The following is a 22,444-nucleotide window of genomic DNA, read 5'->3' as shown; positions in this document are numbered from 1 at the left end:
CAGTAATGAGCAATAATGGTCTAATAAAGAGTTATTAGATTGTATTGTATTCAGTTCAGATATTGTATATACAGTGGGGAGAACAAGTATTTGATACACTGCCGATTTTGCAGGTTTTCCTACATACAAAGCATGTAGAGGTCTGTAATTTTTATCATAGGTACACTTGAACTGTGAGAGACGGAATCTAAAACAAAAATCCAGAAAATCACATTGAATGATTTTTAAGTAATTAATTTGCATTTTATTGCATGACATAAGTATTTGATACATCAGAAAAGCAGAACTTAATATTTGGTACAGAAACCTTTGTTTGCAATTACAGAGATCATACGTTTCCTGTAGGTCTTGACCAGGTTTGCACACACTGCAGCAGGGATTTTGGCCCACTCCTCCATACAGACCTTCTCCAGATCCTTCAAGTTTCGGGGCTGTCGCTGGGCAATACGGACTTTCAGCTCCCTCCAAAGATTTTCTATTGGGTTCAGGTCTGGAGACTGGCTAGGCCACTCCAGGACCTTGAGATGCTTCTTACGGAGCCACTCCTTAGTTGCCCTGGCTGTGTGTTTCGGGTCGTTGTCATGCTGGAAGACCCAGCCACGACCCATCTTCAATGCTCTTACTGAGGGAAGGAGGTTGTTGGCCAAGATCTCGCGATACATGGCCCCATCCATCCTCCCCTCAATACGGTGCAGTCGTCCTGTCCCCTTTGCAGAAAAGCATCCCCAAAGAATGATGTTTCCACCTCCATTCTTCATGGTTCGGATGGTGTTCTTGGGGTTGTACTCATCCTTCTTCTTCCTCCAAACACGGCGAGTGGAGTTTAGACCAAAAAGCTCTATTTTTGTCTCATCAGACCACATGACCTTCTCCCATTCCTCCTCTGGATCATCCAGATGGTCATTGGCAAACTTCAGACGGGCCTGGACATGCTCTGGCTTGAGCAGGGGGACCTTGCGTGCGCTGCAGGATTTTAATCCATGACGGCGTAGTGTGTTACTAATGGTTTTCCTTGAGACTGTGGTCCCAGCTCTCTTCAGGTCATTGACCAGGTCCTGCCGTGTAGTTCTGGGCTGATCCCTCACCTTCCTCATGATCATTGATGCCCCACGAGTTGAGATCTTTCATGGAGCCCCAGACCGAGGGTGATTGACCGTCATCTTGAACTTCCATTTTCTAATAATTGCGCCAACAGTTGTTGCCTTCTCACCAAGCTGCTTGCCTATTGTCCTGTAGCCCATCCCAGCCTTGTGCAGGTCTACAATTGTATCCCTGATGTCCTTACACAGCTCTCTGGTCTTGGCCATTGTGGAGAGGTTGGAGTCTGTTTGATTGAGTGTGTGGACAGGTGTCTTTTATACGGGTAACGAGTTCAAACAGGTGCAGTTAATACAGGTAATGAGTGGAGAACAGGAGGGCTTCTTAAAGTAAAACTAACAGGTCTGTGAGAGCCGGAATTCTTACTGGTTGGTAGGTGATCAAATACTTATGTCATGCAATAAAATGCAAATTAATTACTTAAAAATCATACAATGTGATTTTCTGGATTTTTGTTTTAGATTCCGTCTCTCACAGTTGATGTGTACCTATGATAAAAATTACAGACCTCTACTTGCTTTGTAAGTAGAAAATCTGCAAAATTGGCAGTGTATCAAATACTTGTTCTCCCCACTGTATTTGTATTGATTGATTGATTGATTGATTGATTGATTGATTGATTGATCAATATGTGTTATCCTCTCCAGGGCCTGTCCATGAGACAGTCTATGATTTCTGGAGGATGGTCTGGCAAGAGCAGTCTGCCTGTATCGTCATGGTCACCAACCTCGTGGAAGTTGGACGGGTAGGTGATAGTGTCATTACTGTCAGATCAGGAGGCCAATGTACTGTAGGCCCTTGAACAGTCTTCATATATTAATCTTACATACTGTATACCTGGGCACCTATTGTGTGTATTTATGTGTGTGTATTATTTAAAGACATCTTTTGTTTTAAATGAATTAAATACTCATGTTCTTGTAGGTGAAGTGTTACAAGTACTGGCCCGATGATGCTGAGGTCTATGGTGATTTCAAAGTGACATTTGTGGAGGTGGAACCCCTTGCTGAATATGTGGTCAGAACGTTTACCTTGGAGAGGGTGAGTCAATCCTTTATCCACCCCTCACTTCTGTATTCAACAGTTTGATCTATAACAGTTAAAGGGGAAATCTGGGATTGGTACATCCACTCCTTTGTTGTTGTTTGATTGGCCCTTAAAATCAACACATATTGCAAATGTGGAATTCAGACTGAACCCAGACCAGTTGTGAACTAATAACCTGTATGTTCTCTGTCATCAGAGAGGCTTTAACGAGCTACGCGAGGTGAAGCAGTTTCATTTTACCGGCTGGCCTGACCACGGAGTGCCCTACCACGCCACGGGCCTCCTCTCCTTCATCCGCCGGGTCAAGATTTCCAACCCCCCCAGCGCTGGGCCCATCGTGGTGCACTGCAGGTAAGCCCCTAACACGATGCTTCCTCTACGCTCTCATAGCCAGATCTTCTGAGAAAACAGGTGCTTCCGATTCACGTTTCTTTGATCTCTCACATGTGAAATGTGTGCGCACGGACTAGCTAGCATGCTTCAATATCAACCACAGCTACGCTAGATACGATTTCACCTTGCCCCTTGACAGGATGTGGTTGCTATGGATGTTGTTGAACAATGCACACGCTTGTCAATTTAGTCTTGTGCATAGTTCAAGTTTCATGTTTTATTAGTCGTATGTACAGGATACACATGGTATACATTGTCCAATGAAATGCTTACTAGCAGGTTCCTTCTCAACAATGCAACAATAATAAGAAATAAGATAAGAATAGGAACATAAAGTAAATGGCTCAGTAGAATAGAATAGACATTTTAGCATAAGTATAATACAGGAAGGCACAATTTATAGTCCAATATTTTCACATGTATCAGTGGAGGGGGGATGGGGGAGGGGGCAAGTGTATAAATTTAGCATCATTGCATCATTGTTGTGTGTACTGCACAATGGCTGTGATTTTTTTTTCTTTCTTACAACTGCATTGTTGGTTAAGGGCTTGTAAGTAAGCATTTCACTGTTGTATTCAGCGCATGTGACAAATAAAATGTGATTTGATTTGAAGTGTAGTGCTGTGCAGCCATGCTCACCTTCCTGTCCTCTCGCTGCCCTCTCTCCCTGGTCAGCGCTGGAGCCGGACGCACAGGCTGTTACATCGTCATCGACATCATGCTGGACATGGCGGAGAGGGAGGGCGTGGTGGACATCTACAACTGTGTGAAGGCCCTGCGCTCCAGACGCATCAACATGGTACAGACTGAGGTGACTACTATGCCCACCCCACCGCCACACACCTCACCAATTAACATTAACACCATTCACCATTACTGTCTGTCTGTGCATTTCATGCTACTGTATGTATTGACTGTATGGAGATGCAGTGCGTTCCCTTGCTGAGTGTGTGTCTGTGGTCTGGCCACAGGAGCAGTACATCTTCATCCATGACGCCATCCTAGAGGCCTGTCTGTGTGGAGAGACGGCCATCCCTGCCTGCGAGTACAAAGCAGCTTACTACGACATGATCAGGATAGACTCACAGAGCAACTCCTCACACCTCAAAGATGAATTCCAGGTACTGGAGGACTATCCTTTCATATTTATTGGGGCACAAAGTTCTGTTTAACTCCTCAGGCTTTCATGTCTTGTACAACAATAAAAAACAACAATAAAAACAGGGAAATAGATCATGGTTGTGTTCCAAATGGCACCCTATTCCCTATAGAGTGCACTACTTTTGACCTTTTGACCTGGGAATAGGGTGCCATTTGGGATGCATCCCATGTCTCCTAACAAACAATGTTCCCTGACTTGTGGTTTCATGTTATTTGTGTTGTTTTCAGACTTTGAACTCGGTGACCCCTCAGCCCCAGCCAGAGGACTGCAGCATCGCCCTGCTCCCCAGGAACCACGAGAAGAACCGCTTCATGGACATGCTGCCTCCAGACCGCTGTCTGCCCTTCCTCATCACCATCGACGGGGAGAGCAGTAACTACATCAACGCTGCCCTCATGGATGTAAGTGTCCTCTTCCCTCATGCACGCGTAAGCACACACACACAGTATAGAAATGCACATACACATGCATGTACGCACGCACACACGCAAACACACACACACACATACACACACATACACACTCACTCGGCTCACTAAGTGCACTAGATGTTGTCTGAATGTATAGTAGAGACAGAAAGCTAGAGACAAATCCAGGTGTATACTTCTGTTTTCTGTACTCTAAATGAAGGACTGATATTCATTGTATATTTAATGTGTGCTCAAGGCTTTTAGTTCTTTTTTTGGCAATCCTTCTATTATTTTCTGGCAGTGCAAGTAGTGATGTTAATGAAAATACCAAATTAAAATGTGCTACATTTTAATAATTTTTTTTAGAAAGTTTTGGTAATCTAACTCTTCAACTATATCACGTTGACATTATTCTTCAAGATGGCTATTCATGTGGTCCTAAATTACACTTGCGCTTTTAATAATTTTGGGTTTTCAAATAAAACAAAAGTCCCCCCAAAAGGTTTGACCCGTTTGATGGAAGGGCGGGGTAAGTGAAACAAGTACAGTGTAACTACATTATATTTTATTATTAGTTCAAACAATAGTCCAGCTGGTAACTTTACTACATTATCCACACATTACAACAGTATCCACATATTACAACAGGATCCTCATATTACAACAGGATCCTCATATTACAACAGGATCCTCATATTACAACAGGATCCTCATATTACAACAGGATCCTCATATTACAACAGGATCCTCATATTACAACAGGATCCTCATATTACAACAGGATCCTCATATTACAACAGTATCCTCATATTACAACAGTATCCTCATATTACAACAGGATCCTCATATTACAACAGGATCCTCATATTACAACAGGATCCTCATATTACAACAGGATCCTCATATTACAACAGGATCCTCATATTACAACAGGATCCTCATATTACAACAGGATCCTCATATTACAACAGGATCCTCATATTACAACAGTATCCTCATATTACAACAGTATCCTCATATTACAACAGGATCCTCATATTACAACAGTATGCATCACTACTAGACCTCTTGGATCCGGTTTATCTTAGTTTGATATCAGGATCTGTGCCAGAAAGTGAATCCATCTTCTGGGAGTCATCTTGTCATAGATGTGTAGTTGATAGAAGGGTGAGAAGCTACCCCATAGCTGTACCCTCCTTGCAATACATTGCATATAGCAGAGGGAATGTGGTTGGTGACTTGACACCTTACTAAACATGACCATGCTGTTTTTCTTCTATATTATACAGTATATTTTATACAAAGGTTGAATTCAAATCCTCTTCTCAGTCCTTTGTAGAACTCCAATAGAAATTTGAAATTTGTATCTGAATGAGACAAACCTGGATGAATAAATACAAACCTATGAGTCTTGACATAGACCTTGGGAGATGGTATTTCATGTGCACAGAGAAGCAGATTTTTGCCAGATTATGAGCTTTTTTATTTGGAGGGTAATTTTAAATCACTTCCTCGTACATTTTATAAACTTTTGGACTTTTTCTAACCAAGCCGTCAGAAGAATACCAGGTAATTTCTGAACTTTTCACTTCTCAATAATTAAATGCTTCTAACTATACTGGATTTGTTTCATGGCTTAATTAAGGTGTATGTCAGCAGAACTTCATTTAATTTATATAAGGTTGATAGACGCATGCCCACCCCATGGATTGCCCTGGTTTTAAGAACACACTTGTCATTCAAACGTGAAAGTTCTCCACATTCCTTGCATGGTCATATATCCACACATTGTTCATTGTGAGAGATGTACCATATTTAAGTGATAATGCCCTCGAAGCCGGTGTTTGTTGGATATATTGGCACGGGTGTTGTTAGGCCCTAGAAGAAGTTGAGGGCCGACAAACCGTGCCAATATATCCAACAAACACCGGCCTTGAGGGCATTGTCACTTTTATACAACGGGTTTCCAACATATTCAAATAAGGATTTTCATTAAAAACGTTATTTTGATTAATTTATTCGTACCATTTCATCCTTCCACGAGATATAGTCCCGACACAAATCTAGGGTTGCTAGAGACTTGACACGGTCGTTCGTTCTTTTTGTTCTGTATCTATAGACGCGACCCAGTCGTTCATTCTAAATGTTCCATTGCCATACTGACTTGCAACGTTCTTATCCCTTGCTTGCTAGCCAGCCAACTACGGCTAATTTACAGTCATGTCAAAAAGTGCAGTCAGAATAATAGCAAAGTAGTGCATTTGCATTTGTTTAAGCTGTTTTGTAATTCGATTTATTTAGATACATCCATAACAATGAGCTTATGATGCGCGAATTTGCCTGGCAGAGAAAATGTTCTCGCTTGTCAGGACACTGTTCAGACAAAAGAAAGACAATCCATTACATTCATTTGAGCTGATTTTAAATAAATGAAATCATACATTCTCTTTGTTATCCACCACAGCTGAAAAAGCTATAGCTACTTATTGTATGTCACAATTCTCTGTACATTCCCCTGGGTTGTGCATTGGAGTCTGTGCTACTATTTCTGCTGCCTTGCTTCAGCCTTTTGGGGGTTGATGGTGCTGCAGTGTTCTCTTTGTTTTCGGCCAGGATGTTGCTCCAGCGTTTTCTGTCTGTCAGTGAGGGACACCAGTAGCTATGGAGCGAACCTTCGCACCGATGCCCACTCACTGACATAATCTCCCTCGCTTCTAAACCAGCATTGGCCAGTTTCTGGACTGTCGTGGTCCTGATGCTGTGTTTTTTGTATGTAGTTGTTCCCGCTGCCCTGCAGATCCTGAAGTGCTGCCAGATAGTTCACGCCCATCGGCTCTGACGTGTACCAGATCGAGTCCCCGATACACTCTCCTCTCCTTGGGTGGAGATAAAATGCAAGGGCGTTCTCTATTATTGCCATCTCTTTTTCCCATTCATCCATAGTCATGCCGCCGAAAAGATCAAAATACATTTTAGTTTTCGCAACAAAGTATCGATTTAGCCAGTCAACTGAGAAGAAGTTGTGTATGTTGCTATGACAACCAGCTCAATTTGCTGTCTGTCTCGTTCGGACACATTCACTTTATATGGGACGGTCGAGATCGCAATTCAATATTGAAACAATATTGAAAAGGTCGTAGAGAAAGACAGCAAGGTTTATACAAATCTCTGTTGTTGATGCTTTTTATAGTGGAGATTATGGTGATACATTTCCTGGCAGGGTTGATGAGACAGTGGATTGCGCAGTGAGATGGAACAGAGTAAATAGGCATTTCAACGTCATAGATTTAGTCGGTGGTAATTTGTGAAATAGTTACCGGCTGGAATGCAGTTTTAACCAATCAGCATTCAGGATTAGACCCACCCGTTGTATAATTTCTAGTATGTGTTCTCTGTATGTCTGCAGATTCAGTGCTATGAGATGTTACATGGTTCCCTGTTGACTTTCATCCACTGCAGAGCTACAGACAGCCAGCAGCCTTCATCGTAACCCAGCACCCTCTGCCCAACACAGTCAAGGACTTCTGGAGGCTGGTTTATGACTATGGCTGCACTTCCCTGGTGATGCTCAACGAGATTGACCTAGCGCAGGTAATACCTGACCACCTCACCCTCCTGCATTCACTGCTGTGAACCCTGATTCCAAATGTCATTATTGTACATTTTCGAATACGGTTCCTAAAGTTTGTGTGAAGGTACATGTCATTGCTAAGGTTGTTGTTTTCAATCAGGGCTGTCCTCAGTATTGGCCTGAAGAGGGGATGCTCCGCTACGGTCCTGTCCAAGTTGAATGCATGTCCTGCTCCATGGATTGTGACGTCATCAGCCGTCTCTTCAGAATATGTAACCTCACTAGAGTAAGTAGCTAGTATCCCATAATGTATTACCCTTACCTTAAGTTGTGTCTGAAGGCCAATTGTGACAGAATCCACAATAATCTATTGTTTACTTCTGCCACAGCCAGGAGCTAGCATAATTAGCATCGTCCAAATTCATGAATGTAAACAGACGGAGCGATGTTAGCAAAGCTGCATTGGATGCAGAAACATCCTCAAAAGCACTTCAGACTAAGTTTGGTAGCGTCAATACTCGTGAAGAACCTGTCCATGTTTTCTTCCCCGCAAGAATGTGGTTACTTTTGCATTAATATCTGAATATTCCAATTCTCTGATAGTTCCATCAAGCCACCGGTGAGTTTGTTCACATCTGCTAAATCAATCCACGTCTGAGTGCCCAATGGAATGGAATACAATACAATACAACTTTATTGTCCATGTTAAAGCAAACAACAGAGTTTTGAGTGACAAAATTCCAGCGATTATTTCAGCAGTATGCACGTAAAGAAGATCCCTGCAAATTCCACCAACTACCGAATTCAGTTTGAAGTGCTTTTGAGGAAGTTTCAGCTTGCAATGCAGCTTTGCTAACATCTATTTGTCTGTTTACATGCATGCATTTGGACGATGCTAATTATGCTAGTGTGTGGCTTTGGCAGAAGTAAACAATTTAATTATTGTGGATTTTGTCACTATGGGCCTTCAGACACAACTCAAGGTAAGGGTAATTCCACCCAAATATAGATTTTGCCTGAACTATCCCTTTAATACCAGTCAAGGTTATAATACTAGGATGGTTTGATGAGAATAATGCCAAAATGGCTGCCATTGCTGATGTGTGTTGCTGTGTTCCCCACAGCCTCAGGAGGGCTATCTGATGGTGAGGCAGTTCCAGTACCTGGGCTGGGCCGCCCACAGAGAAGTCCCAGCGTCAAAGCGCTCCTTCCTCAAGCTCATACTGCAGGTGGACAAGTGGCAGGAGGAGTGTGAAGAGGGAGAGGGACGAACCATCATCCACTGCCTGTGAGTGTACACACACACCCTCCACCACCACCACTACTCCCACACACTAACACCTACATGCATGCATACAAATACAAATCCTATCACCTCTCTTCCACCTGCACCCACCTATTATATTTCACAAGTTTGATAGTTCAGTGGAAAAGTCACCCAATCAACCTCACACTTCCACCCTTGTGTTCCTGTGCTGTAGGAACGGAGGCGGGCGCAGTGGGATGTTCTGTGCTATCAGCATTGTGTGTGAGATGATCAAGAGGCAGAATGTGGTGGACGTGTTCCATGCAGTCAAGAGCCTGAGGAACAGCAAGCCCAACATGGTGGACAGCCCGGTAAGACAGGCCAACTGACTGACTCCAGATCAGTCCAACTGAGTTTCAGACAGACGCATCTCTGACTCATTATATGGTGCTAATAAACTCAGCAAAAAAAGAAACGTCCCTTTTTCAGGACCCTGTCTTTCAAAGATAATTCGTAAAAATCCAAATAACTTCACAGATCTTCATTGTAAAGGGTTAAAACACTGTTTCCCATGCTTGTTCAATGAACCATAAACAATTAATGAACATGCACCTGTGGAATGGTCATTAAGACACTAACAGCTTTAAGGTCACAGGTATGTCTCCCGAGTGGCGCTGTGGTCTAAGGCACTGCATCGCAGTGCTAGCTGTGCCACTAGAGATCCTGGTTGGAATCCAGGCTCTGTCGTAGCCGGCCGTGACCGGGAGACCCATGGGGCGGCGCACAATTGGCCCAGCGTCGTCCAGGGTAGGGGAGGGAATGGCAGGCAGGGATGTTGGTAGAGCATGGCGTTTGCAACGCCAGGGTTGTGGGTTCGATTCCCGCGGGGGGCCAGTATGAAATGAAAAAAATAAAATAATAAAAAAAATTGTATGCACTCACTAACTGTAAGTCGCTCTGGATAAGAGCGTCTGCTAAATGACTAAAATGTAAATGTAATGAAAACTTAAGACACTAAAGAGGCCTTTTTACTGACTCTGAAAAACACCAAAAGAAAGATGCCCAGGGTCCCTGCTCATCTGCGTGAACATGCCTTAGGCATGCTGCAAGGAGGCATGAGGACTGCAGATGTGTCCAGGGCAATAAATTGCAATGTCCGTACTGTGAGACGCCTAAGACTGCGCTACAGGGAGACAGGACGGACAGCTGATCGTCCTCGCAGTGGCAGACCATGTGTAACAACACCTGCACAGGATCGGTACATCCGAACATCACACCTGCGGGACAGGTACAGAATGGCAACAACAACTGCCCGAGTTACACCAGGAACGCACAATCCCTCCATCAGTGCTCAGACTGTCCGCAATAGGCTGAGAAAGGCTGGACTGAGGGCTTGTAGGCCTGTTGTAAGGAGGTCCTCACCAGACATCACCGGCAACAACGTCGCTCAGTTTATGTCTCAGTTTAATCTTGTTATGTTCATACAAATATTTACACATGTTAAGTTTGCTGAAAATAAACGCAGTTGACAGTGAGAGGACGTTTCTTTTTTTTGCTGAGTTTATCACCTCTAATTTCTGGTGATATTCACTTATGATATTTTCTTGAGAAATTGTGAGAGAACCCAGTCAATAATATGAAGGTATTAAGAGAACAGATAGGAACACCTCACGTTAGATTTGTTTTGCAGATTGTGTTTGAATACATTTTAACCAAGCGATATTGTAAAAAATATACAACAATGGTAATGTTATGGATCACTGAGACGTGAACAGAAGTCTGTTGAGTTTATAAAATAAACTGTTGTGGGCTAACATGAGACTCCTCGCCACATCCTTTACACATCCTATGCAGCCATGTGTGAAAGTTACCTCCTCATTTCACTGCCAGAGAATAGTTAGAGATAACATATTTTAATATTAAGAATTGAATATACCGTTCAGTAGTGATTAAACCATGTTATTACTGTATTGTTCATCATATACTGTTGTACTGTAGCATCATGTTTAGCACCACAGAGCGGTTAATACAAGATGTGTTTTCATCTGAACAGGATCAGTACCGCTTCTGCTATGACCTTGCTCTGGAATTCATTGAGACGTCTTAACCAAGAAGACGGGACGGAACAGAACTCTGGATCTTGGCAACCATTCCACCGCTACAGATTGTGTGGAGGCGGGCATCATTGACTAAGCCCATACAGACTGCTATAGATGGTTTGGGATTTTTTTAGAAATCTTTAATGTTTCTAATTGTACTGGGAGTATGATGTGAGTGGTTTGTAAATGTCTCCATTGTACAGTACTTCACCGTATTCAGTGCCACAGAAACAAGTGTCGGCCCTTAGGCCACATTTGCTTCAATGTCTTTTGCAGATTTAGTTATTTTTATGTGCAGCCATTGTAGAAAGGGTAACACTAATGCCAAGGTGTTGCATGCAAAAAAAGCAAAAAAAATGTCTTCTATATTATCAGCATTATTGTCAACGAACAATATATATCTATAGAAGTCCATCACAAATGTGAAAGAAAAGATACTGCACTCTATACATGAATAGAAGTGCTAACATGTGACATTGGCTTGGTAATGTTTGTATTGTGCACTGATGGCTGACTCATTTTGGTTTTATTTTGTAGCAAATCTTAATCATAAGCCAAAGACTTATGTAAATATGTCTATATGGATAAAGCATATTGTTTGTATTTATTGTTTACTTGTATTATTTTTTGAAGGCTAAAAACAATCATCTTCATTCCATTTTACCTAGATATGACTTTAAACCCTAAACATTTAATGTTGTTTTTAAGTATTGTGATAAATTTCAGTAGTATATCTTGTTTTCAATTTTTTCTTATCCTCTATGTGATGTTAGTGGTTTATTTGTATAAAAAATGCTTGTGAATTCTACCCATGCAGATAGAATATCAGAAGGTCATGTGGCGACTATAAAAGAGTTATATTTTTTTCTGATGATCTCTCAACCTGTATTGGAATTTGGAAAAACAAAAGGAACATGGCGGAGAAAAAAACAGGAATTCTAATCAGTATTAGATACAGCTTATTAGGATGTAAGCCAACGCAGCAGAGGCAGGTGTACGGCCAGCCATACTGATGTGGGACATGAGTGGACCTCCTGGAGAAAAGGAAGCAAGTCATTATCATGTGGAGTTTAGTCATGTTTCATAAATGTCTTGTCTGTAACTGTTGGCTTATTGGCTGTAATAAAAACATTTAAAAAATTGAATAAAATGTAATTGTATAAGACATCATTAGTATCGGTACAGGTGAGATGATGTTTAGTTTGGTCATATGTGTGATATGTTAGCTGTTCAGAAACTATTCACCTGATTATTTTTATCTGATCACTACATATTAGATACCAACAGATATTTTTGTCTGAAGATACTGTTTTTTGTGCTGTCAGTTCCACTCTAATCCAGTGCTTTGCAGAAGTGCAAGTCACTAAAGACTTACAAGTGTCATTTTTAATGTGAATCATGGGTATTGTGACTGATATATTATTGTTCTGTGGCGTTGTTCTCCTAGCTACTTAGTGAGTTGTGGTTAGTTAGTTATCTCTGGTTTCCGGCTGCAGAGTGTGGGCTCCTGTAACCCCTGCTGCAGCACTAGTGACTCATACTGTATGTGGCTGCTCTCTCTGTGTCACTGAGTCGCATTGTTCACTGTGCCTTAGTATGGTATAGAAAAAGAGTCTTCACACTAAAATAGAAGCATTGGCTCTTAGGTTATACCAAAACCTCTGATCAACCTTTTGCTGAGAAGATGGCATCTCCTCTGTAGGTTTCCTTCAGTGTATAAATAGTCTGGGTCACCCAGAGACCAAATGGAAAGGATGGCTATGACATTGGATAAGTTCACCCGCTCTCTTGATGCCAAGTCTCTCCCTAGAGTACTGCAGATACAATCTGGATATTATTTCCAAGGTAAGACTGAAGACATTAGCCCTAACTTAAGTCCTTATTCACTGGACTGGAATTAAAACATATATATATATATATATATATATATATATATATATATATATATATATATATATATATATATATATATATATATATATATATATATATATAATTTCAGTTTAAAGTAACGGCTCATGGCTATGCAGTATCTTACCATACAATGATATAAACAAAAGGTATTTCACGTTACAAAATTCAACATAAAACTGATGTCGAGATTATTCTTTTTAACTGGGGCTTTGAAAATATATTGTTTGGTGAAACGTAATAATTGTCATGAATAATTTTTTATAAATTCTTAATAATGCATGAATTATTCATGCTTATTCATGATAATTATTATAGAGTTACCACCCTTTACTTATGTACTTACGTACTTGGATCCATTACTCTACAAGGAGAATAGACCATCGACGACTGTACTTAGGTCCATTCAGTGCCAAAATAATCGATCCATTGAAATGTCTTTCTACCAGGTTCTGTGTATGAGCTGTTTGGAAGAGAGTGGAGTTTCTCCTATGGAGAGCTCCTGAAGATCATTGGGATCAGTGTCACCAGACTCATTGTGGAGCTTCAGTCTGAGGGATCCAAATCCATGACAATAGATCTATCTCTCGACTACCCAGGTGGGTCCCGAAACATCCAAACTGTACCTTGAACATGAAATCGAAAATTGTTGTGGTCAAATCTGTACCTTTATAAAGACATGTAATGTTGATTGATATATTCAAATGTAAATGTTTTAATAATTGCCTTAATTCTTGCCCTTTACCATGTACTGCAGTTTACATTATACATGTAAATGTCCAAACCCCTCTCTCGGGTTAGAAAGGGACCTTATCAACATGTGGTTTTGTGCATTGTACCAATACATATAATGTCAGATATTGCTTTGCCTGTCTGTATTTTCAGGCCTTTTCAGGATCGTGGCCGACAAGAGGCCATACACTTGTATACAGGAGATTGTTGACTCAGTGCATATCAGCTCTGAGTGCCTGGGCCAGCCAGAATTCCACTGCCCTGAGGAGCTACAACTGGCTGAGGGGACTATCCAGGCTGAGGAGAGCTTCAAACTCACTGCTCTTAGGACGGAGCATGGAGACAGCCATGTTGACTGTGAGGTCACGCGGAAAGACTCCAAGCACATCTTCACTGTGAAGCTCTCACACACTGGGGAGTTCTATGAGTGTGCCGACGACCAATTCTACACCCTCAAGGAGCTGGTGGAATGGAAAATGCTCAAAGGAAGGAAAAGGACAGTGAGTTGGGCCAAGTCTTTGCTGTCAAAGGAGAAGTGTGTGTCTAAGTTGCCAGAGGACTACAGTGGAGAGCTGGTTCTCACACCTGTCTACGAGCTTCAGACTGTGTCCAAGTGTGAGTGTCAAACAGCCCATTAATATTCTCACTTTACGTCAAAGTTATGTGGAATGAAGGACGCTTTAATTGCGTGATAAAAAAAAGTCACACAATGATGCTCTGTATTTTTCATTATATAATTTATATTTATTTTTTCAAGTTAAAGAGAACAAATTGTAATACTGACAACAAATGAACATGACAACTACAGTACACTGGTCTTGGGCCATTCACTTTTTGTTTCAGAAGCACAGACATGAAAATAGAGGATGTTTTGAAGTGTAGTAGCCATCATGCTGGTCGGGGAATCACAATGAATTTCTACTTTGTATAAAAATAAAAATAAAGAAACGATTCAAACCAGCAGTTAAACAGATGTACTAATGGCAGACCTTTATTATTATCTGATTTAAAAAAATATATAATACATTAGGTATTTGTTTTTGGCAGAAATTATAAGAAATGTTGTCTTACAAAGTTGAATATTTAGCCTATAGTAGACCATCCTTGCTTGTGCCGTCATACTAAACAGAAATAATCTCATTTTTGTTCACAGTTGGGAATAACGTTGTTTTCATCCCGTCCACCCTTGATGTTGAGGTGTTGGACGTAACAGAGGAGTGTGACGGTGCCTGTTTCATGCAGCCTCTGTCACTCCGTGATGTCTTTGCCAAGCCTTGCGAGGTCTTCCCCTTCATGGCTGAGATCATAGAGCCACCATCACAAGTTCAGGAGGAATTGAGTTTCCTGATGTCCTCTAAGCAAGTCATTGTCCATGGTGCCTACCAGGCCAAGAGGATCCTAGCGTCTGAGATCCGCAGCGAAGCCCAAAGACGCTTCCTCATCCCAGTGTCTTACAACGGCAGGTTCAAGCGCAGGCCCCGGACGTTCCCCACAGCGTATGACCTAGAGGTCGCCAAGAGTGACATGGAGCTGCTCCACGTGGTGGCCACCAGGGCCTTTGAGACCGACTACGAGGGGCTGTCCTCAGTGCTGGTGGGAGACCAGTACCTGGTCCACAAAAGGGAGACCAGCGAGGTGATCTACGGAGGCAGGAGAAAGACGGTGGAGGCCCTGGCCTGTGAGAAGATGGTGGGGAAGAAGTACGAGGCCGTGCTGATCCCCATGTGTCTGGAAGGGGGCTTTGTGGAGGTGGTCCACGACAAGAAGCAGTACATGCTCTCAGAGGTCTGCCACAGGTTCTCCCTGCCCTTCAACGTCAAGGTGTCTATGAGGGACCTCTCAGTAAAGGAGGACCTCCTGGCTGGGGCCACAGGACTGCAGCTGGAGGAGGAGATCACTGACCCATACCTTCTTGTTTCCACCCCGGACCTGGCCCTTTGCTGGGAGGTGCCTGTCAACCGCACCAACATGGCCCTGCAGCTCCTGCAGCAGTGGAGCAGCCCAGAGCCGACCCAGAGCCAGGCCGTCTGCTCGGCTGTGGAGGAAATAGGAGAGGACTGCTATTTCACCCTGAGGAGGTACGTCAACGCCAGCATGCTGCCTCCCCCTCGACCACCCAAGAGACATCAACAGCCCTCAGAAGACACATTGAAACTGCAGCCTCCCAGGCCAAAGAAACCAGACCCCCCCTCTCCAAAGGTGAGTCATTCATCCATTATATTTTATGCATTAATAAATAATAAAATATCTATAACACAACAACAACATTGGCTATCAGATTTATTTAATTGAAAAGTTATATTCAGTTGATTATGGTACTAATGCTTTGCGTGTGGTCTGTGTTATTATATTGAAGAGCCCACATACAGCCAAACCAGCCATGCCGAGCCCTAGTTCATTTGGTTGGGCAGAACAGAACACCTTTATACCAAGAAATGAAACATCCAACACAAGTCTAGTCGCAGTGCCAGATCCAGGCCCACAAAAAGGTTTGTCTATGTTTCTATATTCCATCAAAATAGTTTTGTTGAATATTATGTCATTCAACATGCTGGAGGGATAGTGGTATGCAATATTGCAGCAGACTATTTTGCAACTAAACTTAATTCTCAACCTTCAATATCCTTCTAAGACCCCTCCCAAAAAGTTGTTACCAAGAAATTGTGATTGTATTTCAGTGCAAAATTGTCCTCTGTAGGGGTCATAAGGACGTAAAAATATATTTTTAAAAACATTACAGTCAATGGGTACAGTAGGTGAAAAACATGGTTGCGGCATCCGGGTGTGCACTACAAAGGACACTTCTTGATAAGCTCTTATTTACCTATTATATCATGTGAAGTCCTGAGAACTCACCTAACTATTCCTGAGATATTCACTTAATAGAAACTGTTTGAATATCACATTTCCATAAGATTTGCAAATTCTTACTGCAGCGAGCGATATGGACCAAGAACTGATATCCACTAGAGAGGACAAAAATGAATTGCTGGGCGTCAACAAGATAAAAACATTTCTAGATTTTGCAACATGTTTATTTTTATTTTTTATAAATGTGTAATATATTTATCTCTCTGTCAAAATCTTGACTTTGATTCTTACACCTTGCTGTGTTTGGGTTCTCTCCTCAGCCATCGTTGAAGAAAACAGACCTCAGCACAAGACAATTAAACAGGATGATGGTGATACTCATGATTATGAAGACATTGATGAGGATGAACTTGACAGAATCAGGAGAACATTTAATGACCAAAGTATTCACAGCACAGACAAGAGGAAATCAAGAAACACATATGCCATGCAGACTGCAAAACAGGTTTAGTATAGAAGTGAATGAATGGTTTTTATGACTATCTAATACATATCTAACCCAAGCTCAAAGTTTAACCCCATATTGTTTAAGTGTAAAGATCAATACAAATGTTGGCATGTGAGATATACTATACAGTGCCTTCAGAAAGTATTCACACCCTGTGACTTTTTCCACATTTTGTTGTGTTACAAAGTGGTATTCAAATACATTTAATTGTCACTTTTCTGTCAAAGATCTACACAAAATACTCTGTAATGTCAAAGTGGAAGAAAAATTCTAACATTTGTAAAAGATTCATGAAAAATTAAACACAAATATATCTTGATTAGATAAGTATTCAACCCCCTGAGTCAATACATGTTAGAATCACCTTTCTGGATAAGTCTAAGAGCTTTCCACACCTGGATTGTGCAATATTTGTCCATTATTATTTTTTTCAGGTCTTGCCATAGATTTTCAAGCAGATTTCAATCAGAACTGTAACTTGGCCACTCAGGAACATTCACTGTCTTCTTGGTAAGCAATTCCAGTGTAAATTTGGCCTTGTGTTTTAGTTTATTGTCCTGCTGAAAGGTGAATTAATCTCCCAGTGTCTGGTAGAAAGCAAACTAAACCAGGATTTCCTCTAGGATTTTGCCTTTGCTTAGCTCCATTCCATTAATTTTTTATCCTGAAAAGCTCCCCAGTCGTTAATGATTACAAGCATACCCATAACATGACGCACCCACCACTATGCTTGAAAATACGGAGAGTGGTACTCCGTAATATGCTGTATTGGATTTGTCTGAAACATAACACTTTGTATTCAGGACAAAAAGTGAATTGCTTTGCCACATTTTTTTGCAGTATTACTTTAGTGCCTTGTTGCAAACAGGATGCATGTTTTGGAATATTTGTTATTCTGTACAGGCTGCATTCAATGTCTGCTTTCTTCTTCTTCTTTTTTGTCTTTTTTTTATCGATCTACCAATAGGTGCCCTTCTTTGCGAGCATGGAAAAACCTCCCTGGTCTTTGTGGTTGAATCTGTGTTTGAAATTCACTGCTCTACTGAGGGACCTTACAGATAATTGTATGTGTGGGGTATAGAGATGAGGTAGTCATTCAAAAATCATCTTAAACACTATTATTGCACACATAGTGAGTCCATGTGAATACTTTCTGAAGGCACTGTAATGTTCATATTTCAAGCAAAATGTTTTTCTATGTACTATTATGCTCTTTATACTGAGCCACTCTTCCATTTAAATGTATTATTATATTCATGATACAAGAAATACATTGTTTGTACATTAATCAACAAGGACATTTGCCTACTGTGGAAAATGAATAATTACAAAAACACAGGATGTGTAAATACTACTGTGTGAATTGTATTCAGAAACATTTAACAATTAATCATTGTGAATGGCATATGATGCTAACATAGGGACAGGTTGAAACTAGGCTAGTGTCGGACTGATTTGCTGAATCCTCAGCAGCTGCGTATCATCTCTTTGAGAATGGAGACGAAGGTGGAAGCAGCGAACTTAGGATCATGGACCAGATCCTGTAGGAGCTCCCGGCCCTTCTCCCGAGCCTTGTCAGAGCACATGGCCGAGCGCCACATCCTCACCAGAGAACCCACTGTCATAAGGAAAACAACAGGAAAATGTGTAAGGATGTGGCGTAACTTGCTGCAACTGAGATGGTACTAATGCACTTCATACATTTCCCCACTAGAGGGAGACTACAGACTACATCAGGGTTCTCCAACCCTGTTCCCGGGGAACTACCCTCCTGTAGGTTTTTGCTCCAACCCCATTTGTAACTAACCTGATTCAGCTTATCAACCAGCTAATTATTAGAATGAAGTGCGCTAGATTAGTGTTGGAATAAAAACCTACAGGATGGTAGCTCTCCAGACTGGCGTCTGTCTACCATCTCAAAATATCATTATATTTTCTGAATATTTGTCTTGGGGGACTAAAAGTAAAAGTACTCACTCAGAATCCTGTTCATTCTGGTCATCCAGCCGAAGATATAGAGGGTGTGGTTCTCCTCCGTGCTGAGGTCAGCAATGTTAGGGGCGCTATCCCCCTCCTGAAGCACCCTGCTGGGCAGAGGGCTCATGAACAGCACAGAGTTATTCAGGTTGGACTGGAAGTATGTCGCTGCTACGTAGTCTGCAGAGTTCATCCAGTTGTTGGCGAATGAAACCTCTGGGCTGGAATAGTAGCTCATCCTATAAAGTTCAAAGGTTCAATTTGGACATACAGTAAGGACTCAATTGTGACTCAAAGTGATTGCATCCAATAATGTTTTTATTTTGTTATATTGAGGCAAAAGCTGTTTGGAGGACAGAGCATACAGTTTGAACTGAGAGTCATATGTTTAAATGAAACTGAAAATGAGGTGTCAGAGTTCCAACAATGAAGGAAGAAAAACAGTGCATTGACAAATGGTGATGACCTGCAGAATGATACTGTATGTTAATACTCACTTTCCCTTGCAGCTGGTTGAGGCAGAATTCAAAGAGAGCTGTTGACCTGCCCAATAGACACCCAGAATCTGGTCCCTTTTCTCAAAGTCAGAAATTTCAGATGCACTCACGTCTTTCAGAGTCTAGAATGGAATGGTAGCATGTTAAAAACCAAGAACAACAAGTAATTCTATGCAATCAGTCACATATGAATAGTGACTTACACAACTAAAGGAACTATGGCAAGAAGGAAAATGCCTCCTATGGGGAAAAGGAAAGTAGAAGCTTATTAAATACCTGGAAGAATTCTTCCCACTTGGCCATAAGGCCTGGGTACTTAGTAGAGCAGTCTGTGTAGGAGGTGCAGTAGTCTGCTGCCTCAGCTGGTGCCTGTACCTGGACCTGAATGAGACCATCTCCAATCACACCTTTATGCACAGCAGCCAGGAACGGGATCACTGAGAGGTAGTAGTTCACACCTGGAGAGAGAGAGAGAGAGAGAGAGACGGACAGAGACACAGAGAGAGAGAGAGAGAGAGAGAGAGAGAGAGAGAGAGAGAGAGAGAGAGAGAGACGGACAGAGACACAGAGAGAGAGAGAGAGAGAGAGAGAGAGACGGACAGAGACACAGAGAGAGAGAGAGAGGGCGAGCGAGAGAGAGAGGTTACTAATGGTATTTTATTGACAAGCTGTGAATGTCAAAGGCCCAGTGGAGTGAGATTTTTTATTTTTTTTGTATTATATTGTACGATAGCTGATAAAACTAACACTGTAAAGGTGTGAATAAAAAGTGTTATTTCCTGATAGTTGCTGGTTGAAAATACAATCTACGTAGGACCTTTGCATGTGTGGGAGTGTCGGCTTTTCATAGTAACATCACCAGGCGGTAAATTAGTTAATAGACCAATAGCAAAGAGAGTTCCAAACCTCTCTGCCAATAACAGCTAGTTTTTAGTTTTACTCAGACCACTCCTAGGCAGTCCTAGCAACTGTTTTTGCTAAAAAGCAATTTTTGTTTGTTTTTGACAATTTTAATGGAAAACTATTACAGTAAGGTACTTAATTGTTACCCAGAAATGATTTGATATTGATATAAAATGGCTGCATTGGACCTTTAACTGCACATGTAGGGCCACACACATGGCCTGCATGGTTGAATATGTGTAACAGTACTTACATGCCCACCAGCTATTAGTGGAAATGCACATGGGATCTCCTTCCTCTCCACATGTTGTAGCGCCAGTGGGGTCAACCAACCGCCCTATAGGAACAGAAGCGCATCCGGTCACATCACTTTTGCTTTTTATTTCCACATGAAAACCTTTGAGAAACGTATTCACTCCTGCCCCAGAACAAAGTCAACATGATTGGTGTACGCATCACAAAAAGAATGTGCATATAGTGTTCACAAAACATTGTACATGTACAGTGGGGTCCGAAATTATTGACACCCTTGATAAAGATGAGCAATAATGACTGTATAAAATAAATAATTAAAATGCTGAGAAATGAATGGTAAATAATGTATTGTCATTTCTAATAAAAGTGACTCCAAAATAAGAATATAATATGTTTCTGAACATTTCTACATGTGGATGCTACCATGATAATGGATAATCCTGAATGAATCGTGAATAATGATGAGTGAGAAAGTTACAGAGGCACAAAGATCATACCCCAAGACATGATGATTTCTCACCATTACCAATAACAGGGGAGGTTAGCATGTCTTGGGCGTATGATCTTTGACCCAAATACTAAAATTCAGACTACTTTATTTACAAGAATCTTTAGGGGTGTCAGTAATTTTGACCCATATCTTTTTGAGCTAAAAAAAATATTAGTTGTTAAACAACATATCTTTCTTTGCGCAATTGCATTAGTATTAAATAATATAATTTCCCAATTTTTTTGAGCATACAATATAGCTCAGTATTGGAATTATTTATTTTATACAGTCATTATTGCTCATCTTTATCAAAGGTGTCAGTAATTTCAGACCACTGTATTTGACTCTCCAAAGCTACTTAATGATTGCCCAACATACCTGATCTGAGTTTCCAGCCCAGCTGCAGAGGCAGGCCCCAGAACGGGCTGTCAGTCTCATTGGTTCCCATGGAGGCCATGTACTTGTCTGTGGATCCCACCAGTATCCTATACAGACTCATCCTCTGCAGGTAGTTCCAGGGGTTGATTGTGACCACGTTGTCCACCTGAGGCAGTTCCGACAGCTGGCTGGGTGCCTGGTCCCAGAGGATGGGGAGGCCATTTTCAGTGACCACTGCTGCGTTGGCCCACAGGGCAATTAGCTGAAGCAGGGATAGGGTCCAGATACACTGCATGCTGGCTAACTTATTAACTACACACCTAAATAAGTAACAGATCTCCCCTTTTGTACTGGAGTGGCCAATGCACTTTGGCCTTACAATGCCACATGATAGAGAAGGGTATCAGTTGGGGTAAATCCACTGTAATCAGTATTTCTTATCATGCAGTTTAATGTCCACTCTGCACTTTTGAAGAGCCATTGGACAGAAGTCAGAGAAACAACCAATCAATTTTCACAGATGGACAGAGACAGAGACATCAGCAAACATGATCTATAGAGATGGGAGAGGCTTCATTCATTCATCAGTGATTGCATCATTCATAATTCTAAAAGAGCATGGGCGCGTTCCTCTGCCCAGGGGTTGCTGACGCATACCTGATTTTACAACGCCTGCATAGGTATTTTAAGTATCAGCTAATCGCATCAAATGCAATGGTGGAAAAAGTACCCAACTGTCACACTTGGTAAAAGTAAATATACCTTATTAGAAAATGACTCAAGTAAAATTGAAAGTCACCCAGTAAAATACTGCTTGAGTAAAAGTCTGAAAGTATTTGGTTTTAAATATACTTAAGTATCAAAAGTAAATGTAATTGCTAAAATATACTTAAGTATCAAAAGTAAAAGTATGAATCATTTTAAATTCTTTATGTTAAGCAAACCAAAGGGCACGT

The 22,444-nt window shown here is 41.4% G+C and overlaps 3 protein-coding genes across 3 annotated transcripts in view; 2 read left to right on the top strand and 1 right to left on the bottom strand.

The window, feature by feature from the left end:
* LOC311108605 (receptor-type tyrosine-protein phosphatase kappa-like) overlaps positions 1-12,162 on the top strand; it is a 203,821-nt gene extending 191,659 nt beyond the window's left edge. The window contains exons 23-33 of the mRNA XM_084151268.1: positions 1,746-1,843; positions 2,023-2,139; positions 2,342-2,496; positions 3,214-3,349; positions 3,510-3,659; positions 3,928-4,101; positions 7,570-7,701; positions 7,842-7,967; positions 8,806-8,969; positions 9,163-9,298; positions 10,981-12,162. Coding sequence (XP_084007394.1) covers positions 1,746-1,843; positions 2,023-2,139; positions 2,342-2,496; positions 3,214-3,349; positions 3,510-3,659; positions 3,928-4,101; positions 7,570-7,701; positions 7,842-7,967; positions 8,806-8,969; positions 9,163-9,298; positions 10,981-11,034 — 1,442 coding nt within the window. The 3' untranslated portion in view covers positions 11,035-12,162. The remainder of the gene's footprint in view (positions 1-1,745; positions 1,844-2,022; positions 2,140-2,341; positions 2,497-3,213; positions 3,350-3,509; positions 3,660-3,927; positions 4,102-7,569; positions 7,702-7,841; positions 7,968-8,805; positions 8,970-9,162; positions 9,299-10,980) is intronic.
* Positions 12,163-12,771: 609 nt separating this feature from the next.
* LOC311108603 (protein THEMIS-like) lies at positions 12,772-16,991 on the top strand (the record flags this gene model as incomplete). Its single annotated transcript, XM_084151266.1, has 6 exons — positions 12,772-12,871; positions 13,387-13,536; positions 13,823-14,284; positions 14,823-15,868; positions 16,026-16,158; positions 16,801-16,991. The coding sequence occupies 6 exons, from the start codon at positions 12,772-12,774 to the stop codon at positions 16,989-16,991; spliced, it is 2,082 nt and encodes a 693-aa protein (XP_084007392.1).
* Positions 16,891-21,817, bottom strand: LOC311108604 (protein LEG1 homolog). The gene is made up of 6 exons (XM_084151267.1): positions 21,489-21,817; positions 20,619-20,702; positions 19,739-19,920; positions 19,463-19,584; positions 18,966-19,204; positions 16,891-18,606 (listed from the first exon to the last, which is right to left on the bottom strand). Exons 1-6 carry the CDS (start codon positions 21,781-21,783, stop codon positions 18,455-18,457), a joined length of 1,074 nt encoding a protein of 357 aa, XP_084007393.1. The 5' UTR covers positions 21,784-21,817; the 3' UTR covers positions 16,891-18,454.
* Between the last annotated feature and the right edge of the window lie 627 nt (positions 21,818-22,444).

The sequence above is a fragment of the Coregonus lavaretus genome (genome assembly GCF_964263955.1).
Source record: "Coregonus lavaretus genome assembly, chromosome: 33".
Classification (NCBI taxonomy): Eukaryota; Metazoa; Chordata; class Actinopteri; order Salmoniformes; family Salmonidae; genus Coregonus; species Coregonus lavaretus.
Note: the sequence above shows the minus strand (reverse complement) of the source record. Positions and strands in the feature narration are given on the sequence as shown.